The following is a 20309-nucleotide window of genomic DNA, read 5'->3' as shown; positions in this document are numbered from 1 at the left end:
CAAAAAAATAAAAGAAAATAAGTTTCCCATGTGATATGTGGCCTAGTTGTTGGGAAAATTTGCAAATATGAATTTTGACTTCATTTGCAAAACCTCACGAGAATTTGTAAAAATGGGCATAACTTTTGCATACTAACTCGGATGAAAAAGTTTTTTATATGAAAAATCATCTACTCGAAAAGTTACATCCAAATTTAACCGGGGGAACCCCGTTAAACATTTTCAAAATCCTCAAAAACCTAACAGAAAAAAAGATACGGGGCTTTTAAGATCTAGAGAGGCAAAAAAATAAAAAAAATTCAAACTTACTAATGGCGCACCTACCCATGGTGCGCCATTACTATCTTCCCGCCTTCAAAATTCAAAATAAGTCAAAAAAATAAAAAAAAGTTACTAATGGCGCACCTGACCATGGTGCGCCATTAGTATCTTCCCTCCTTCAAAATTCAAAATAAGTCAAAAAAATAAAAAAACAATTACTAATGGCGCACCTTCCCGTGGTGCGCCATTAGTATCTTCCCGCCTTCAAAATTCAAAATAAATAAAATAAATAAAAAAAATTACTAATGGTGCACCTGCCCGCGGTGCGACATTAGTATGCCGTATATATGGCTGGTCCTCTCCTCCTCTCTTCATTTCATCTTCCCTCCTCCCTCCTCCCTCCTCCCCTCCCCTCCCCTCCCCTCCCCTCATGGTTTCTTCTTCCTCCTCTCCGGCGACCTCCTCCTCCCTCCTCCCCTCCCTCCCCTCCCCTCCCCTCCCCTCATGGTTTCTTCTCCCTTCTCTCCGGTGAGCTCCTCCTCCCTCCTCTCCGGTGAGCTCCTCCTCCCTCCTCTTCGGTGAGCTCCTCCTCCCTCCTCTCCCTCCTCCCTCCTCTCCGGTGAGGCAAAAAATCCCCTCCTCTCCGGTGAGCTCCTCCTCCCTCCTCTCCAGTGAGCTCCTCCTCCCTCCTCTCCGGTGAGCTCCTCCCATCCCCTCATGGTTTCTCCTTCCTCCTCTCCAGCGACCTCCTCCTCCTCCTCTCCGACGAACTCCTCTCCGGCAAAAGACCATGGCAACAAGATCCAAAAACAGGAACAAAATTTGAGAATATTGTCGTGCCAAAAAACAAGCAAAAAAACGAGCAAAAAATGGGCAAAAAATCACGATCCAGATCTAGATTCAAAATGGCGCATCACTAATGGCGCATCACAGGACAGTGCGCCATTAGTATGCCGCGGTTACTAATGGCGCATCCAGTTGTGGTGCGCCATTAGTATCCAAAGCACCTGGGTATACATGGCCCCTGGGAGGCATACTAATGGCGCACCGTGGCCTATACTAATGGCGCACCAGTGGTGCGCCATTAGTATACCAGATACTAATGGCGCACCACTGGTGCGCCATTAGTAAAAATTACTAATGGCGTGCTAGTAATGGCGCACCGGTGATGCGCCATTAATGGCCAAATTAGGTGCACCATTAGTGGCGGTTTTTCTAGTAGTGCAAGCACATCAAGAGATGCTTCAATTCCATCCGGGATCTAGTCCAGGTGGGAGACATAGAGATTTGCAAGATACATACGGATCTGAATGTTGCAGACCCGTTGACTAAGCCTCTTCCACGAGCAAAACATGATCAGCACCAAGGCTCCATGGGTGTTAGAATCATTACTGTGTAATCTAGATTATTGACTCTAGTGCAAGTGGGAGACTGAAGGAAATATGCCCTAGAGGCAATAATAAAGTTATTATTTATTTCCTTATATCATGATAAATGTTTATTATTCATGCTAGAATTGTATTAACCGGAAACATAACACATGTGTGAATATATAGACAAACTTAGTGTCACTAGTATGCCTCTACTTGACTAGCTCGTTAATCAAAGATGGTTATGTTTCCTAACCATGAACAAAGTGTTGTTATTTGATTAACGAGGTCACATCATTAGTTGAATGATCTGATTGACATGACCCATTCCATTAGCTTAGCACCTGATCGTTTAGTATGTTGCTATTGCTTTCTTCATGACATATACATGTTCCTATGACTATGAGATTATGCAACTCCAGTTTGCCGGAGGAACACTTTGGGTGCTACCAAACGTCACAACGTAACTGGGTGATTATAAAGGAGCATTACAGGTGTCTCCAAAGGTAGATGTTGGGTTGGCGTATTTCGAGATTAGGATTTGTCACTCTGATTGTCGGAGAGGTATCTCTGGGCCCTCTTGGTAATGCACATCACATAAGCCTTGCAAGCATTGCAACTAATGAAGTAGTTGCGAGATGATGTATTACGGAACGAGTAAAGAGACTTGCCGGTAACGAGATTGAACTAGGTATTGGAATACCGATGATCGAATCTCGGGCAAGTAACATACCGATGACAAAGGGAACAACGCATGTTGTTATGCGGTCTGACCGATAAAGATCTTCGTAGAATATGTAGGAGCCAATATGGGCATCCAGGTCCCGCTATTGGTTATTGACCGGAGACGTGTCTCGGTCATGTCTACATTGTTCTCGAACCCGTAGGGTCCGCACGGTTAAGGTTACGATGACAGTTATATTATGAGTTTATGCATTTTGGTGTACCGAAGGTTTTTCGGAGTCCCGGATGTGATCACGGACATGACGAGGAGTCTCGAAATGGTCGAGACATAAAGATTGATATATTGGAAGCCTATGTTTGGATATCGGAAGTGTTCCGGGTGAAATCGGGATTTTACCGGAGTACCGGGAGGTTACCGGAACCCCCCGGGAACCATATGGGCCTTAGTGGAAAGGAGAAAGGGGCAGCCCAAGGTGGGCTGCGCGCCTCCCCCCTCCCCTAGTCCTATTAGGACTAGGAGAGGTGGCCGCCCCCCTCTCTCTCTTCCCCCCCCCCCGAGGAATCCTATTCCAACTAGGATTGGGGGGAATCCTACTCCCGGAGGGAGTAGGACTCTCCTGGCGCGCCCCTTGTGGCCGGCCAGCCTCCCCCCTTTTGGTCCTTTATATACTGAGGTATAGGCACCCTAGAACACACAAGTTGATCCACGTGATCTATTCCTTAGCCATGTGCGGTGCCCCAGCCATCATATTCCTCGATAATACTGTAGCGGAGTTTAGGCGAAGCCCTACTGCTGTAGTGCATCAAGATCGTCACCACGTCATCGTGCTGACGGAACTCTTCCCCGACACTTTGCTGGATCGGAGTCCGGGGATCGTCATCGAGCTGAACGTGTGCTCGAACTCGGAGGTGCCGTAGTTTCGGTGCTTGATCGGTCGGATCGGGAAGACGTACGACTACTCCCTCTACGTTGCGTCAACGCTTCCGCAGTCGGTCTGCGTAGGTACGTAGACAGCACTCTCCCCTCTCGTTGCTATGCATCACATGATCTTGCATGAGTGTAGGAATTTTTTTGAAATTACTACGAAACCCATCAGTGGGTCCCCCTGACTTGTTCCCGATGCCAACGCCTCTTATAAATCACAAAAAACCCGAAGAGAACCTAGATCGGGAGTTCCGCCGCCGTAAGCCTCCGTAGCCACCAAAAACCAATCGGGACCCAGTTCCGGCACCCTGTCGGAGGGGGGAATCATCACCGGTGGCCATCTTCATCATCCCGACGCTCTCCATGATGAGGAGGGAGTAGTTCACCCTCGGGGCTGAGGGTATGTAGCAGTAGCTATGTGTTTGATCTCTCTCTCTCTCTCTCTCTCTCTCTCTCTCTCTCGTGTTTTTTATTTGACACGATCTTGATGTACCGCGAGCTTTGCTATTATAGTTGGATCTTATGAAGTTTATCCCCCTCTACCTTCTTGTAATGGATTGAGTTTTCCCTTTGAAGTTATCTTATCAGATTTTGAGTCTTTAAGGATTTGAGAACACTTGATGTATGTCTTGCATGTGTTTATCTGAGGTGACAATGGGATATTCATGTGATCTACTTGATGATCAAGTTGCAGGTTATGTGACCTTATGAACTTATGCATAGGGGTTGGCACACGTTATTGTCTTGACTCTCTGGTAGAAACTTTGGGGAACTCTTGGAAGTTCTTTGTGTTGGTTTGAATAAATGAATATGAGATTATGTGATGCATATCGTATAATCAAACCCGCGGATACTTGTGGTGACATTGGAGTATCTAGGTGACATTAGGGTTTTGGTTAATGTGTGTCTTAAGGTGTTATTTTAGTACGACCTCTAGGGATGTTTGTGACACTTATAGGAATAGCCCAATAGATTAATCAGAAAGAATAACTTTGAGGTGGTTTCGTACCCTACAATAATCTCTTCGTTTATTCTCCGCTATTAGTGACTTTGGAGTGACTCTCTGTTGCACGTTGAGGGATTGTTGTATGATCTAATTATGTTATCATTGTTGAGAGAACTTGCACTAGTGAAAGTATGAACCCTAGGCCTTGTTTCTAAGCATTGCAATACTGTTTTGGCTCACTTTTGTTACTTGCTACCTTGCTGTTTTTATATTTCCAGATTACAAAAACCTATATCTACTATCCATATTGCACTTGTATCACCATCTCTTTGCCGAACTAGTGCACATATACAATTTACCATTGTATTGGGTGTATTGGGGACACAAGAGACTCTTTGTTATTTGGTTGCAGGTTTGTTCGAGAGAGACCATCTTTGTCCTATGCCTTCCACGGATTGATAAACCTTAGGTCATCCAGTTGAGGAAAATTTGCTACTGTCCTATAAAACTCTACGCTTGGAGGCCCAACACGAGTCTACAAGAAGAAGGTTGCGTAGTAGACATCACATGTCCTGCCATGTCCGGCAAGCTCACCGGCCGACCATGAGGCCCCGAAAGTGAAGCTCGATGGGAGGGTAAGAGTGGCCTTCATGGGATCCATGCCGCAGCGGTTTACAAAGTGCTACTCTTGCTCGCTCAAGTTTGCCTTGTCGATGGCGCCGCAAGTGGACGTGTCAGCCTCCTTGTCGTTGCGGCCAAGCGCGACCGACGGAAAGTTGGTGTCGTCCGTGGTCGCTTGTGCCTCCTATCTGGCCACCTTCGCGTCGATCTCCTTGAACAAGGCATCCATCTCCACGCGCATGACCTGCAACTGCCATTGATCATGGTGGATGTCCCGGGCGCTGCGGTAGGACAAGAGCCGCGTCCGCTGTCATCCAGGATGCCTAGACCATCTGCCACCATGGTCATGATGGTGTTGTCGTTCGCCTAGTCACCGGGTATTTGTTCCTCCCGAGTCGATGCTCTTCGAGAAGCTGTAGGTTGTACCTTTGGTCCTCATGCGGCTCCTCCAAGGTGATGCCAACATGGACCGACGTGGGCGATGGCGCCGACTCATCATCGACCGCCTCGTCCATTGTCTCGTCAGTATCATTGTCCTCCGGAGAGCTCGCTGGCATGCCAGCCTGTATCCAACTGATTCGGCGGGCCTGCCGCAATGTCAGACAACTCATGCTTCTATTCGATGAAGAGGTTGTTCTATAATGCTTTCAAGATCGAGGTCATGGTAGGCGTGGTGCACAAAGGAGATTGGGGGCGGAGATGTGGTATAGGCCTTGCCGAGCCTGGCCACGTATAAATAGCGGGAACCGATCAGGCCAAGCGGTGGATTATGTGAATGCATGCGTCAGAGTGGGTTTCTCGGCAACTGCACTTGTTTAATGCCAACAGGCGGACGGACATTTGGCCTTTGCATGCGGAGAGAGTCATCCGATCAGGTATCTCTGGCATTGAAAAGGCGTGGGGGCCACAATCGGCCGGCTCGCCGCTTCAATGTCAGCTCTAGTGAGAGGTCGCGGTCTGCTCCGGGCCAGCATGAATGGGGTGTTGGTGCTCTCGAGGCGGCCCTAACTGACATGATTGCGCGGCAACTGCTTCATGTGGAAAAAGACACGGGCGAGGGAGAGGATTTTGCGTGGGTTCGAGGTGTCCGTCGCTTATGTGGCAGTTGTCTGTGCGTTGCTTACCGTGTCACATCCGCAGCACGGGAACTACCCACCGCGATCATGTCACCGATCTCGCTGGTTGGCCCGACGCCGGCCGACCACGAGAGCTCCGGCCGGTTAGAGAATCTTCTCCGTGAGGCCGGCCTGTACGAGACCTCCGATGAGCTGGCGGTCCGCGAGGAGGTGCTGCGCGATCTCCAAGCCATCGTCGACCGGTGGGTGAAGCGCGTCACCGCTCAGCGAGGGTTTCCCCACGGCATGGCTGAGCAGGCCACCGCCCTTCTGATTCCCTTCGGTTCGTACCGTCTCGGCGTTCACGGCCGCGGCTCCGACATCGACGCCCTCGTCGTCGGCCCCTCCTACATCGACCGCGACCGCGACTTCTTCGCCGTGCTTGGCGGCGTGCTGGCGGAGACGGAGGCCGTGACGGAGCTGCAGCCTGTGCCTCGCGCGCACGTGCCCGTCATCAAGATGAGCTTCCGCGGCGTGCAGGTGGACCTCCTCTACGCCGGCGTGTGCCTGCCCGTGGTGCCCAGGGACCTCGACCTGCGCGACCGCTCCGTTTTCCGCGGCATGGACCTGGCCTCCGCGCGCAGCCTCAACGGCGTGCGCGTCGCCGACGAGCTCCTGCGTCTCGTCCCGGACGCCGGCGCCTTCCGCACGACGCTGCGGTGCATCAAGCACTGGGCCAAGGCGCGGGGCGTCTACTCCAACGTGATGGGGTTCCTCGGCGGCGTGGGCTGGGCGATCCTGGTGGCGCGCGTGTGCCAGCTCTACCCCAACGCCGCGCCGAGCATGCTGGTGCCGCGCTTCTTCAAGATCTTCGCGCAGTGGAAGTGGCCCAACCCGGTGCTGCTGCGGGACATCGAGCACGACGACGGCGGCGAGCTCGCGCTCCGGCTGCCCGTCTGGGACCCGCGGCGGAACCCGCGCGACAAGAGCCACATCATGCCCGTCATCACGCCGGCCTACCCATGCATGAACTCGTGCTACAACGTCTCGCACCCCACCCTGCGGACCATCACGGAGCAGCTCCAGATCGGCAACGGCATCTGCCAGGAGATCCTCAAGGGCGGCGGCGCCGGCGGGTGGGACGCGCTGTTCCAGCCGTTCCAGTTCTTCAAGGCGTACAAGAGCTACCTGCAGGTGGACGTGAAGGTCGCCGGAGGGGAGGCCGACCTCCGGGAGTGGAAGGGGTGGGTGGAGTCGCGGCTGAGGCAGCTGGTGAACAGGGTCGAGATGGCCACGGCAAGCATGCTGCTCTGCCATCCCAACCCGAAAGCCTACGCCGCCAAACCCCATGATCTCCACTGCACGTCAACCTTCTTCGTGGGCTTGTCCAAGCCACAGCAGCAGCAGCAGCCCCAGGTGCCGTTCGACCTACGCGTGACGACGGAGGGGTTCAAGCAGGAGGTGTACACGTACGAGTTCTGGAGGCCCGGGATGGAGCTGGAGGTCTCGCACACCCGGAGGAGGGACCTGCCGTCCTACGTGCTCGAGCAGATCCTCCCGGCTGGGCATCTCAAGAGGAAGCGCGTCGCCGAGAACAACTCTTCTCCTCCGTTGTCGTCTGCTTCCGGCGAGGTCAAGAAGGTGGCGGCGGCCGGCGGAACCGGATCGGCGCCTGAGAGGAAGAGGCAATGCTGTCCCAGCAGCAACATCCTTCCCAGCGCTTCAGTACAGGGCGTTGTGTGAGAGCAGATGAGCATTCAGAGCAATCACAGGAACTAGCCAAGCTTCAGTAATCACAGGAGCTGATGCACATCTTGACCGGCATGATCAAGCCAAGGGAAGCCGAAGTCTTCAAGCATACCAGCATGTCAGGGAGATGGCATGATCCAGTGGGAGACAGAGAGAAGGGCAGACTCTGCGTCCGGCGGAACATCGTGTACAGAGTCAGATATGTGTAGCATAGCTTTGTCAGAGGAACAATTTTGTATGATATACTATAAAGTTATCAACTATGTACTCAAAACTTTTGGCAGCACCACAGAATATAAACATTGTATTGTGGATGTTTATGTTCTTGCTTAGCTCCTTCAGTGCAAGTCTTCGATGTTAAGTCAGAGCTCCTGCCATGGTTTCGCTCTTATGTAAATTTTATCATAATTGTGCTATTATTGAATAAAACATAGAAATAATAGTTTTGCTAAAGCACATCTAGATGTGTCATAAATATTGCACATCTAAGTCATATGTCATTGATCTTACATTAAGATTCATGTGAATATTTTCTTTCTCTTTTTTCTTTTTCTCTTTATGCTTGATTCACTCACTTAGATGTGCAATAACTAGAGCACATCTAGATGTGCCCTAGACACACCCTAGAAATAAAGCATATCTTGCCATTGTGATATGTTCCAACAAATATACTAGGTACGGTAATTTTGGGTAGTAGTAGTTGGGACTTCAATCCTATGTATCCTTCCTCATCAACTAAATTGACATCCACTCCTTTGGTATGCTAATCTTCAAGGTGCAAAGATCAACCTATTAAAAGAGTGAACGTAGCAACCTATCGGCAGACTGAATGAAACATAAAAGAAAACGGGGACTTCACGGTTGAGATACCGCACTAGCCCCCTTGTTCTTCTCGTATCTGCAACTTCTCCAGTGACATCCTTCTTCCCCGAAGGTATTCAAAATTATGTATAGGGCCCCTTTAGGGTGTATGTAGATGAAATTTAATTAAATCACATTAAAAATGACCTTACCCTTGTTTCTTCCCATCTCCACGTTTTTTTCCCTTGTCATATGTTGATTTTGTGTTGTTAGTGTGTTGTTGTTGTCTAAGTTATCGACTGAGCGTTCCGCCAAAATTGGTAGGGTTCTTTTGATCGCATTTTTCTCCGGGGTTGTATCTAGGCTGGGCTTTTCTTCTTCTTTTTGTTGTTGGGTTATGTTGTATCCACAAGTGACGAAAATAATCCAGGTGAAGAATCTAGGCATTTTAAACCAATTCCAAAATCTAGATTTTCTTCTTCTTTAAAATATTCATTCTGTATTAAAAATGTACTATGTGCGTTTTACGTATGTTCAACATTTATTCGGATAAATGTTAATAGTATATTTAAACAACGCGTATCAAAAAATGTTCGGTTTGTATCCGAAAAATGTTCAACGCATGTTAAAAAGTAAACACATATTTTGGAAAGGATAAAAAAAGAAAAAAAACATAAAAAGGAAAACTGATGAAATTCAATAGAGAAAAACACATAACAGAAAAAAGAAATATAATCACGTAGAACCTTGCGAAACCGGCCAAAACTATGTGGAAGGTTTCATGAACCAGTCCTAAAAATCTTCACAAAACCGCTCGGTACAAATTATTGGATCGACCCACTTTCAACTATCTCTGTAGACAAGCGCGTGAGTTCATCTCGCAGTAATGGATGCATAGCATCAGGGGTTTCTATCGTCTAAGTTACTTGAGCATCCCACCAAATTGGGATGGGCCTTTTGATGTGCAATTTTTTCTAGGACTCTATCTAGGTTGAGCTTTCTCTTATTTTGCTTGTTAGGTTGTAACATTTTTACAAGTGACGAAAAAAACCCAGGACAAAAAGAACTCACAATATTTAATACAGCTGAAACATTTTCCAGAAACATGTCCACAATTTTTTAATACACATCAAACATTTACCAAAAATATATTGATTTTTTTAAAATGCACTAGCACTTTTTAAAGTTTTATGTCAACTTATTTTGTTTCTTTCATTTCTTTTTTTAAATGGGAAAATAAATATAAAAAACATCAACTTGAAGAAATATATAATGGAACTTCTGCGGGCCAATAGGAGCACCCTATTGAAAATAAAAACCAATTGCTTAAAGAGGTACGCAGGAACGCAATATATACGAATTCTAGCTCGTCAATGTACGCCAACTATAGTGTAGGCCGAAGTTCAAAAAAAAAAACTATAGTGTAGGCCGGTGGATAGCGGAAAAATATCTGTTGCACCGGAGCTTGTGGTGCTACCAGTGCACCGAACTCACATTTGTGCTTTTAAAATGTTCAAAAAATTCTCAAAAAATTAGCAGACTCACACAACATCATTGTAGGTTGTTATAAAATTTCAAGTCAAAATTTGAAACATAACTCGAAAAACAAAAATGACAAATTCAACACTGAATAGTGCTTAACATAACTTGGGCTTTAGATTTGGCCCATTTATCACACTGATATCAAATTTGTCGTTTTTGTATCTCACAAAATATATCATATTTTCATACGAATTTTTGTAACATCATACATTGACGTTGTGTTAACATGCTAGAATTATTTCATATTTTTTAAAATATTTTATGATATCCGGTGCACCGGTAGCACCACAAGTGCGGGTACACCGGATACATTCCCGGTGGATAGCTTGAGTGGGAGAAGCAATCCGCCGTGAGGTAGCAGGTTCGCTTCTCCACTTATAATTTGTTTTTAATTATAAATTTGTTTTTCTTTGCCATATTGACACGTGGAAACCATAACTCTAATCTAGGGGGCTTTCTATGTAATTAAATAAAATCTAAGGCGGTTTTCTGAAGAAAAAAACTTTTTGGCGTACACGAAACGTATGTGAGATGTTTCGCAGGACCGGTCCGCCAATTTGAAGGACGATATTGAAGCGGTATTCTGAAGTACTAGGACCGTATTGAAGTAGTTTATGAGTTTGAGGACCATTACGGACATTGCCACCAAGCTTAAAGACCATACGTGCATTTTACTCAAGTTTTTTTTAAATAAAAAGTAGATTGGCGAAGTAGACAGAGCACAATCCAGCATGGATTTGCTTGCCTTGTCGCGCCCTTGGCGGCAGTGCGGGCACGCGACGCCTGCTCCAGCGTGAGGGGAGGAGATGGAGGCTATGGCGCGAGCTCGAGTGGTGCTCCTGCTCAAGCACGCGCCCTACCTCCGCGCTCGGTCGCCCCGCCCGCACCCTGCTGGCTGCGTCTGCGCTCTGCTCGCCGCGCTCTAGCCCCGTGCCCGCGCCCCGCTCGCCACCCTCTGCTCGCCGCCCTCTACTCGCCACCCCGGCTCGCCGCACCCGTGCCCTGCCGCTGCGCTCGGCCGCCGCTTGCCCTCGGCCGCCGCTTGCCCTTGCCTTGCCGCACGCACCCTATTCCGCCCGCAGCTGTCGTCGCCTCGAGCTCGCGCCGCCCCACCCCGTAGCTGCCGCCGCCTCGAGTTTGCGTCGCCCCACACCTCGTCGCTGCCGCCCGTCCGCCCGCTCTCCCCACAGCTCACCTCTTTGCTGCTCGTCTGCGCGCCGAGCGTCGCTCCGTAGCCATCGGCCTAGAACGATGGGTGGATGGTGGGCAAAAAAGGAGGAGAGAGAGAGTGCGGTGTGGTGGGTCTCTTTGTTTGGATGACAAATGGGCCATCATCTGCATGCAGCAGACACAGCCGTACGTACACGGGGATGCATAGAACGTCCGACTTGTGTTCGTTTTGGACCCAAATCACGAACAAATTTGGTCCTGGGTTAAATGAACACAAAATGAACGAAAAATGAGATGGGGTCTGCGGTTGGGTCATTTTTTTGTCCGTTTGCTCCAAACGGACACACACAGACAAAATGAGGTCTAGCGTTGGAGTTGGCCTTACGGCTGCGTCTCTCCCTTCTGATCTCAGATCGTGGATCTGGAGGAGCATCATGTGTGCAGGGTCGCCGCCCTCCGCCGCGCATTAGCATGGCTGTTGAGCTATTGTTCGGTGATTTGGGGGCATTTAGCGGACCGGACCTGTGCGAGGAGTCGGCCCGGCAGAACATTGAATCTGAACCATGTGATTAGATGGCTGTGACAGCCTGATTTTTGCCCCTCCTTTATTTGTCTGATTTTCAGTTGGATTGATTTTGAGATTTAGAGTTTTGAATCTTTTCATATGAACTTAAACACTTGGGTACCCCTTGGCTTTCACCCAAGTGTCCCATTTCCCTCTCTAACCATCATTCCCACTCTGGTTCATCTCAAAATAATTATTGGAATATTTTTCTTAAATGAAAAATATTCATTTCCCTCTCTTAAACCCTAGCTACATAAATGTGCTCCATAGCAACTCCAATTTTTCTTGACCATAAAAATTTGAGAAAATTCATAAATATTCTTGGAACCCTAGGGCACCCTCCTAAGCAAAAATATTGCATAACTTTTTGGAATATTTTTGCTACAGAAAATATTTTCTGTTCTGGACAGAAATGGTGGCTTCTACAGCAACTACTATTTTACTAGCTCCAATGTAGCTGATTTTTCTTGTGCATCATCACCTTAGTAGATGATTGCTACCCTCCAAAGCTCAGCTCCCAACTCCCAGCCGTTTGACCTCAGTAACCTCTCAAAGTTACTGATCAGAAACTTACTAGGCTTGTGAAATCTTTTCTACTGCGTCTGGATCCAAAACAAAGTGTGGTAACATTCAAAACTACCACGAACAATATGCCAGACATGAAGTTTGGGCTTAGGTCAGCCTGAGGTCAGAGTTCAAGCGGTGACCGCGTTCGTCCAGGCATGCTGGCATACGGCCGACGCGCGCTGCGACGCGCCCGAGCCTCTGTTGATCGCGTGCTCGCTACCCCGTCTGCCTAAGCGTGCCAAACCTCGCCACCATCTTTTTCCTAGCCCCCTTAACTCTCCCCTGGCACTCGCCGACGCCGGAGCTCGCCGCAGCGAGCACGGGCACGATCCAGCCAACGAAATATATCGTTGACCGGGTCATGGTGCCACTTAATCGAGTTTTTCCCAGTGCAACCACATTTGCATGTATGGGAAGGCCTTTATTCGGTCTGTTGTCATGCCTCTAGTCGGTGCCTCCAACTAGGGAAGGTTATGGGCGTGCGGTACCCTGGCCGGTAAGCAGACATAACTTTGTGTGCCCGTTGTTGAAATTTTTGGTACCGGTCCCCGTGAGGGACGTTTATGTTTTGGCCACGACGGTGGTCGTTGTGTCTTTGGTCACGGGGCCACCCAGGACTAGCCCAGTTGGGAGTGGGTCGGAGTGGTCGAGAGAGTGTCATGGCAATGGAGGGGTTTCATCGGAATGCCGTTGGTCCACCCGAATGGGAGTACGAGGCCATGGGTTCCGTGGTGTGGGTACAGTGCGCTACCTCTGCAGAGTGTATTAATCTATCGATAGCCGAGTCCACGGTTACGGACACGCTGATACGTCTCCAACATATCTATAATTTTTGATTGCTCCATGCTATATTATCTATTGTTTTGGACTATATTGGGCTTTATTTTCCACTTTTATATTATTTTTGGGACTACCTATTAACCGGAGGCCCAGCCCAGAATTGCTGTTTTTTTGCCTATTTCAGTGTTTCGAAAAACAGAAAATCAAACGGAGTCCAAACAGAATAAAATCCTCGGGAACGTGACTTTCTCACCGAACGTGATCCAGGAGACTTGGACCCTACTCCAAGGAGTCAAAGAGGAGGTCACGAGGGTGGGGGGCACGCCCCCCCTAGGGCGCCCCCTGCCTCGTGGGCCCCTCGGTGCTCCACCGACGTACTCCTTCCTCCTATATATACATACGTACCCCCAAACGATCAGAACAGGAGCCAAAAACCTAATTCCACCGCCGCGACTTTCTGTATCCACGAGATCCATCTTGGGGCCTGTTCCGGAGCTCCGCCGGAAGAGTGCCGTCATCACGGAGGGCTTCTACATCATCCTAGCTCCTCCGATGAAGTGTGAGTAGTTTACCTTAGACCTTCGGGTCCATAGTTAGTAGCTAGATGGCTTCTTCTCTCTTTTTGGATCTCAATACAAAGTTCTCCCCCTCTCTTGTGGAGATCTATTCGATGTAATCTTCTTTTTGCGGTGTGTTTGTTGAGACCGATGAATTGTGGGTTTATGATCAAGTCTATCTATGAATAATATTTGAATCTTCTCTGAATTCTTTTATGTATGATTGGTTATCTTTGCAAGTCTCTTCGAATTATCCGTTTGGTTTGGCCAACTAGATTGGTAGTTCTTGCCATGGGAGAAGTGCTTAGCTTTGGGTTCGATCTTGCGGTGTCCTTTCCCATTGACAGAAGGGGCAGCAAGGCACGTATTTCATCGTTGCCATCGAGGATAACAAGATGGGGTTTATTTCATATTGCATGAATTTATCTCTCTACATCATGTCATCTTGCTTAAGGCGTTAATTTGTTTTTAACTTAATACTCTAGATGCATGCTGGATAGCGGTCGATGAGTGGAGTAATAGTAGTAGATGCAGAATCGTTTCGGTCTACTTGTCACGGACGTGATGCCTATATACATGATCATGCCTAGATATTCTCATAACTATGCTCAATTCTGTCAATTGCTCAACAGTAATTTGTTCACCCACCGTAGAATACTTATGCTCTTGAGAGAAGCCACTAGTGAAACCTATGGCCCCCGGGTCTATTCTCATCATATCAATCTCCATCACTTTAATCTTGCTTTGCTTTTTTACTTTGCTTTTACTTCTTACTTTGCATCTTTATACCAAAAATACCAAAAATATTATATCTATCAGATCTCACTCTCGTAAGTGACCGTGAAGGGATTGACAACCCCTAATCGCGTTGGTTGCGAGTAGCTATCGTTTTGTGCAGGTATGAGGGACTTGAGCATGGCCTCCTACTGGATTGATACCTTGGTTCTCAAAAACTGAGGGAAATACTTATGCTACTCTGCTGCATCATCCCTTCCTCTTCGGGGAAAACCAACGCAAGCTCAAGACGTAGCAAGAAGGATTTCTGGCGCTGTTGCCGGGGAGTCTACGCAAAAAGTCAACATACCAAGTACCCATCACAATCCCTATCTCTCGCATTACATTATTTGCCATTTGCCTCTCGTTTTCCTCTCCCCCACTTCACCCTTGCCGTTTTATTCGCCCTCTCTCTCTCTATCCCCCCTCTCCTTTCCGTTTGCCTCTTGTTTTCTCGTGTGCTAGTTTGTTTGCTTGTCGTCATGGCTAGTCTCATATCTTCTCCGTTGTCTCCCGAGAGTGAAGTTCTAAATTTTAAACAAAGGGAGGGAGAAAATCTAAAAGATGCTTGGTATAGAATTTGCAATGCTCAAAATAGATCTACCAAGAAGCAATCTACCTTAGTTCTTCTCCGTAATTTTTATGTAGGTGTTAATCCTTGGTATAGATATATCCTCGATACCATTACCGGAGGGAACTTCTTGGGTAGCCATACTTTTGATTCTTATAATGCTATGCCAAATTTATTTGGCTCACCACCTCTTTTGGGTAATGGAACCATGTTAACTTTGGAGCATGTTATGCAAAGACTTGAAATTATTGAAAATAAAGTTGCTACTATTGAATTAATTGAAAATCTAGATAAAAAGATCCACAATCAAATTACTCAATATGGATCTAAGGTAGGAATGACTCTGAAAAATATTAAGGAAAAGGGAACCATAGTTAATGAGAAGATAAACTTAGATTCTATTAGAATTGATAAACTCGAGGGTATCATTACAAACTTGGGAACCGCTTTTTCTTCCGTAAAGAATACTCCAAGTCCTCCTACTAAAAATGCCAAGCTTATGTATGTTCCTAAAAATAAGGGTGAATCATCTAGTAAGGAAACTGCGGATCTTAAATCTATAAGTATTCATCCCAATCTTTTTGCTATCATTAAGGAACCGATTGCTACAAATGAATTTTTCGATCTTGTGCCTAAAAGTTTGATAATCACTAGAAAGAAAGAAATTACTAAGGGAAATAGATGCCTCATCGAAGAATTGCCTACCAAAGATGGCAATACCTAGATCTATCCTCGCTTTTATGCCTAGCTAGGGGCGTTAAACGATAGCGCTTGTTGGGAGGCAACCCAATTTTATTTTTATTCCTTGCTTTTTTCTCCTGCTTAGTAATAAATAAATTATTTAGCCTCTGTTTTGGTTGTGTTTTTTGTGTTTAATTAGTGTTTGTGCCAATTAGAACCGTTGGGAAGACTTGGGGAAAGTCTTGTTGAACTTGCTGTAAAAAACAGAAACTTTAGCGCTCACAAGAACTTCTGTCATTTTTATTTCAAGAGTGCTATTTAGTTAATTATTTTTTAAGATGATTAATAGATAAATTTCTCACGTCCAGAAATTTAATTTAGAATTTTTGGGGTTCCAGATCTTGCGCGAGCTACAGATTACTACAGACTGTTCTGTTTTTGACAGATTCTCTTTTTCGTGTGTTGTTTGCTTATTTTGATGAATCTATGGTTAGTAAAATAGTTTATAATCCATAGAGAAGTAGGAATACATTAGGTTTAACACCAATATAAATAAAGAATGAGTTCATTACAGTACCTTGAAGTGGTATTTTGTTTTCTTTCGCTAACGGAGCTCACGAGTTTTCTATTTTGAGTTTTGTGTTGTGAAGTTTTCAAGTTTTGGGTGAATTCTTTTGATGGATTATGGAACAAGGAGTGGCAAGAGCCTAAGCTTGGGGTATGCCCATGGCACCCCCAAGATAATCCAAGGACACCAAAAAGTCAAAGCTTGGGGATGCCCCGGAAGGCATCCCCTCTTTTCGTCCACTTCCATCGGTAATTTACTTGGAGCTATATTTTTATTCACCAACATGATATGTGTTTTGCTTGGAGCGTATTGTATTATTTGTGTATTTGTGTCTTAGTATGCCACAATCATCCTTGCTGTACACACCTTTTGAGAGAGACATACATGAATTAAAATTTGATAGAATACTCTATGTGCTTCACTTATATCTTTTGAGCTAAGTAGTTTTGCTCTATGTGCTTCACTTATATCTTTTGAGCTAAGTAGTTTTGCTCTATGTGCTTCACTTAGATCTTTTAGAGCATGGTGGTGGATTTTTTTTAAAGAAACTATTGATCTCTCATGCTTCACTTAAATTATTTTGAGAGTCTCTTAATAGCATGGTAATTTGCTTAATAATAATATGCTTGGTATTCAAGATTTGTGAAACTTTCTTTTGAGTGTGTTGAATACTAAAAAAGATTGAAGCATGATAATTGTTTTGAGATATGGAGGTGACAATATTAAAGTCATGCTAGTTGAGTAGTTGTGAATTTAAATAATACTTGTGTTAAAGTTTGTGATTCCCGTAGCATGCACGTATGGTGGACCATTATGTGATGAAGTCGGAGCATGATTTATTTATTGATTGTCTTCCTTATGAGTGGCGGTCGGGGACGAGCGATGGTCTTTTCCTACCAATCTATCCCCCTAGGAGCATGTGCGTAATACTTTGCTTTGATGTGACGCCCGGGTGATTACGCTACAGTAATCCCGCGTTAATGAGGACACGTCACCTCGGTTACTGCGAATATTCTCGCGTCGGTTCGAAACTTTCAAATTCAAAATTTAAATATTGTCAAACATCAAACATTTCCACACATCAAAACAAAATGTTCGGTTAGTGCCAAATATTACATAGGTAATTATAATAAAGAAAACACAAATTTATAAAATACTTATATGCCATAAGTTGAATTAAAACAGTAAAAGAGAATAAATAAAAGGAAAAGGAACAAAACAGGAAACAAAAAAAAAGAGGGAGGAACAAGAGAGAAGCCCCCCCCCCCACTGGGCTTCGGCCCAGCAGGCCGGCCCAGCCGCCCCACGGCCCAGCCGGGCCTCCCTTATCCATCCACCCACCGCAGGGAGACCCCCACCCCCGAAACCCTATCCCCTCCTCGCCCCATCGCCTCTCCCTCCCCCGATCTGGATCGGGGGGAATCACGCCGCCCAACTCCGCCTCGCCCTCGCCGCACGGCACCGTCGCCGGGGCTACCACACCGGACCCGCCTCCACCCCGCGGCGGCCATCCCCGTCGCTCCGCATGAAAACCCCCCACTCTCCCCCACTCCCTCCCGTCGTCCTGGATCGGGGTCCCGATCCCCTCGCGCCCTCCCCCCCCCACCCACCGCTCGTCGCCGCCGCTTGGAACGCCACCGCCGCGGCCTGCCTCGACGACGGCCGCCTCGCCAGCGAGCCCGCTGCCTGAGGTCCCCGTGGACGCCGTCATCGCCACGCGTGCCTCGGCCTCATCCTCGCCCCGGGCCGAGGCCGCCGTTCCAGCGCCGCGCCCTCGACCTCGTCGCCCGCCGCCCTCGTCGCCGGCGACCCGGGCGCCGCCCCTTCCTCGTCCACCTCCACGAGCCCCGCGTCCCCGTCCCTACGCCCGATGTGAGCCCGCCGCCGTGCTCGCCTCCGCCCCTCTCCTCTCCCCCTTCTGCTCCATGCCGTAGGACGCCCCCCCCCACCGCGCCGGAGCTCGCTCCGCCGTGGCCTCCTCCTGCCACTACCCCCCTACCGCCGGCCCCAGCCCGCAGTGCCCGCTCGGGCAGTGCCGTTCCGTTCAGGCGCTCGGCGCCCTCCTCTCTGCTCGCCGGCGTTCCTCCCGACCCCCCCCCTCGCTGGCTGCCGCTTACCCCGCGTCCGGCGAGTGGATCTGGCCGCCGGCGCCGGTGTGCCCCGTGCTGCCCAGCGCCCTCTCGGGCTCGAGCCCATTCGGGCGCCCGCGGCCACGCCCGCTAGCGCCCCGCCCGGTTGGCCCCCTGTGCCTATGACAGGAGGGCCCTACACCACAGGAATGATTAAAAAAATAAATAAATAAATAAATAAATAAATTAATAATTAATTAATTAAGTAATTACTTAAGTTAATTAATTCGGGTTAATTAATTCAATTAACTAATCAAGTTATAGTTAAGTTAACCTAATCCTAATTAACTTAATTAGGGGATGACAGGTGGGTCCCCCTGGACCCACATGTCAGGTTGACTTGGTCAACAGTCAACGTTGACTGCTGATGTCAGCATGACATCATGCTGATGTCATTAATCTGTTTTTCGAATTAATTTAAATATTTAATTAAATTCCAGAAATTAATAAATACTTTAGAAAATCATATCTTTTAATCCGTAACTCGGATTAAAATAATTTCAACATGAAAGTTGCTCAGAACGACGAGACGAATCCGGATACGCAGTCCGTTCGTCCGCCACACACCCCTAACCTATCGAACCTGCAAACTTTCCTCTCCGATTCAACTGTCTAACAGACGTCCGGAACCGGGAAGACTTTCCCGGATGTTTCCCCCTTCGCCAGTATCGCCTAGCGCTGCGTTAGAACACGTCTAGCTCTGTCTCTTGTCCTGTCATGCACTTGCCTGCTATGTATTTACTGTACTTCCCCCTCTTCTCTCCGATAGACCTCGAGACCGATGCTGATGTCCCTGTGATCGACTACGTCACCGACGACCCCTCTCTCTTGCCAGAGCAACCAGGCAAGCCCCCCCTTTGATCACCAGATATCGCCTACTCTTCTCTATACTGCTTGCATTAGAGTAGTGTAGCATGTTACTGCTTTCTGTTAATCCTATTCTGATGCATAGCCTGTCATTGCTGCTACAGTCATTGATACCTTACCCGCAATCCTAAATGCTTAGTATAGGATGCTAGTGTTCCATCAGTGACCCTACACTCTTGTCCGTCTGCCATGCTATACTACTGGGCTGTGATCACTTCGGGAGGTGATCACGGGCATATACTTTATACTTTACACTGTTACATTACTGGTGATATTGTTTGGAGATGGGGGCTGAAGGGGCAGGTGGCTCCATCCAGGTAGTGGTGGGCCTGAGTTCCCGACGGCCCCCGACTGTTACTTTGTGGCGGAGCGACAGGGCAGGTTGAGACCACCTAGGAGACAGGTGGGCCTGGCCCTGTTCGGCATTCGCGGATACTAAACACGCTTAACGAGATCTTGGTATTTGATCTGAGTTTGGCTACGAGCCTATACGCACTAACCATCTACGTGGGAGTAGTTATGGGTATCCCTACGTCGTGGTATCAGCCGAAGCACTTCAGACGTCAGCGACGGAGCGGCGCGCGCCGAATTGGACTGGAACGCCACTAGGCTAGGTCTGCTTTCGGCCGCGTACGCAACGTGCAGGTGTGCTATGGGCGATGGGCCCAGACCCCTGTGCGCTTAGGTTTAGACCGGCGTGCTGGCCTCTCTGTTGAGCCTAGGTGGGGCTGCGACGTGTTGATCTTCCGAGGCCGGACATGACCCAGGAAAGTGTGTCCGGCCAAATGGGATCGAGCGTGTTGGGCTATGTGGTGCACCCCTGCAGGGAAGTTAATCTATTCGAATAGCCGTGATCTTCGGTAACAGGACGACTTGGAGTTGTACCTTGACCTTATGACAACTAGAACCGGATACTTAATAAAACACACCCTTCCAAGTTCCACAGACAACCCGGTGATCGCTTTTCCGCAGGGCGACGAGGAGAGGATCGCCGGGTAGGATTATGCTATGCGATGCGACTGGAGATGCGCTTGGAGATGCTACCTGGATATGCTACTTGGAGATGCTACTTGGAGGACTTCAATCTACTCTCTTCTACATGCTGCAAGACGGAGGCTGCCAGAAG

At 47.9% G+C, this 20309-nt stretch overlaps 1 protein-coding gene across 1 annotated transcript; it reads left to right on the top strand.

The window, feature by feature from the left end:
- The first annotated feature begins 5940 nt into the window (after positions 1-5940).
- On the top strand, positions 5941-7891 carry LOC123186048 (nuclear poly(A) polymerase 4-like). The gene has a single exon (XM_044597842.1). It carries the CDS (start codon positions 5971-5973, stop codon positions 7603-7605), a length of 1635 nt encoding a protein of 544 aa, XP_044453777.1. The 5' UTR covers positions 5941-5970; the 3' UTR covers positions 7606-7891.
- The last annotated feature ends 12418 nt before the right edge of the window (positions 7892-20309 follow it).

This window comes from Triticum aestivum, chromosome 2A (genome assembly GCF_018294505.1).
Source record: "Triticum aestivum cultivar Chinese Spring chromosome 2A, IWGSC CS RefSeq v2.1, whole genome shotgun sequence".
NCBI classification, from domain to species: domain Eukaryota; kingdom Viridiplantae; phylum Streptophyta; class Magnoliopsida; order Poales; family Poaceae; genus Triticum; species Triticum aestivum.
Note: the sequence above shows the minus strand (reverse complement) of the source record. Positions and strands in the feature narration are given on the sequence as shown.

What these genes read in the sequence shown, in the direction of transcription:
- LOC123186048 (XM_044597842.1), top strand. Translation starts at nt 5,971, where the DNA reads ATGTCACCGATCTCGCTGGTTGGCCCGACGCCGGCCGACCACGAGAGC.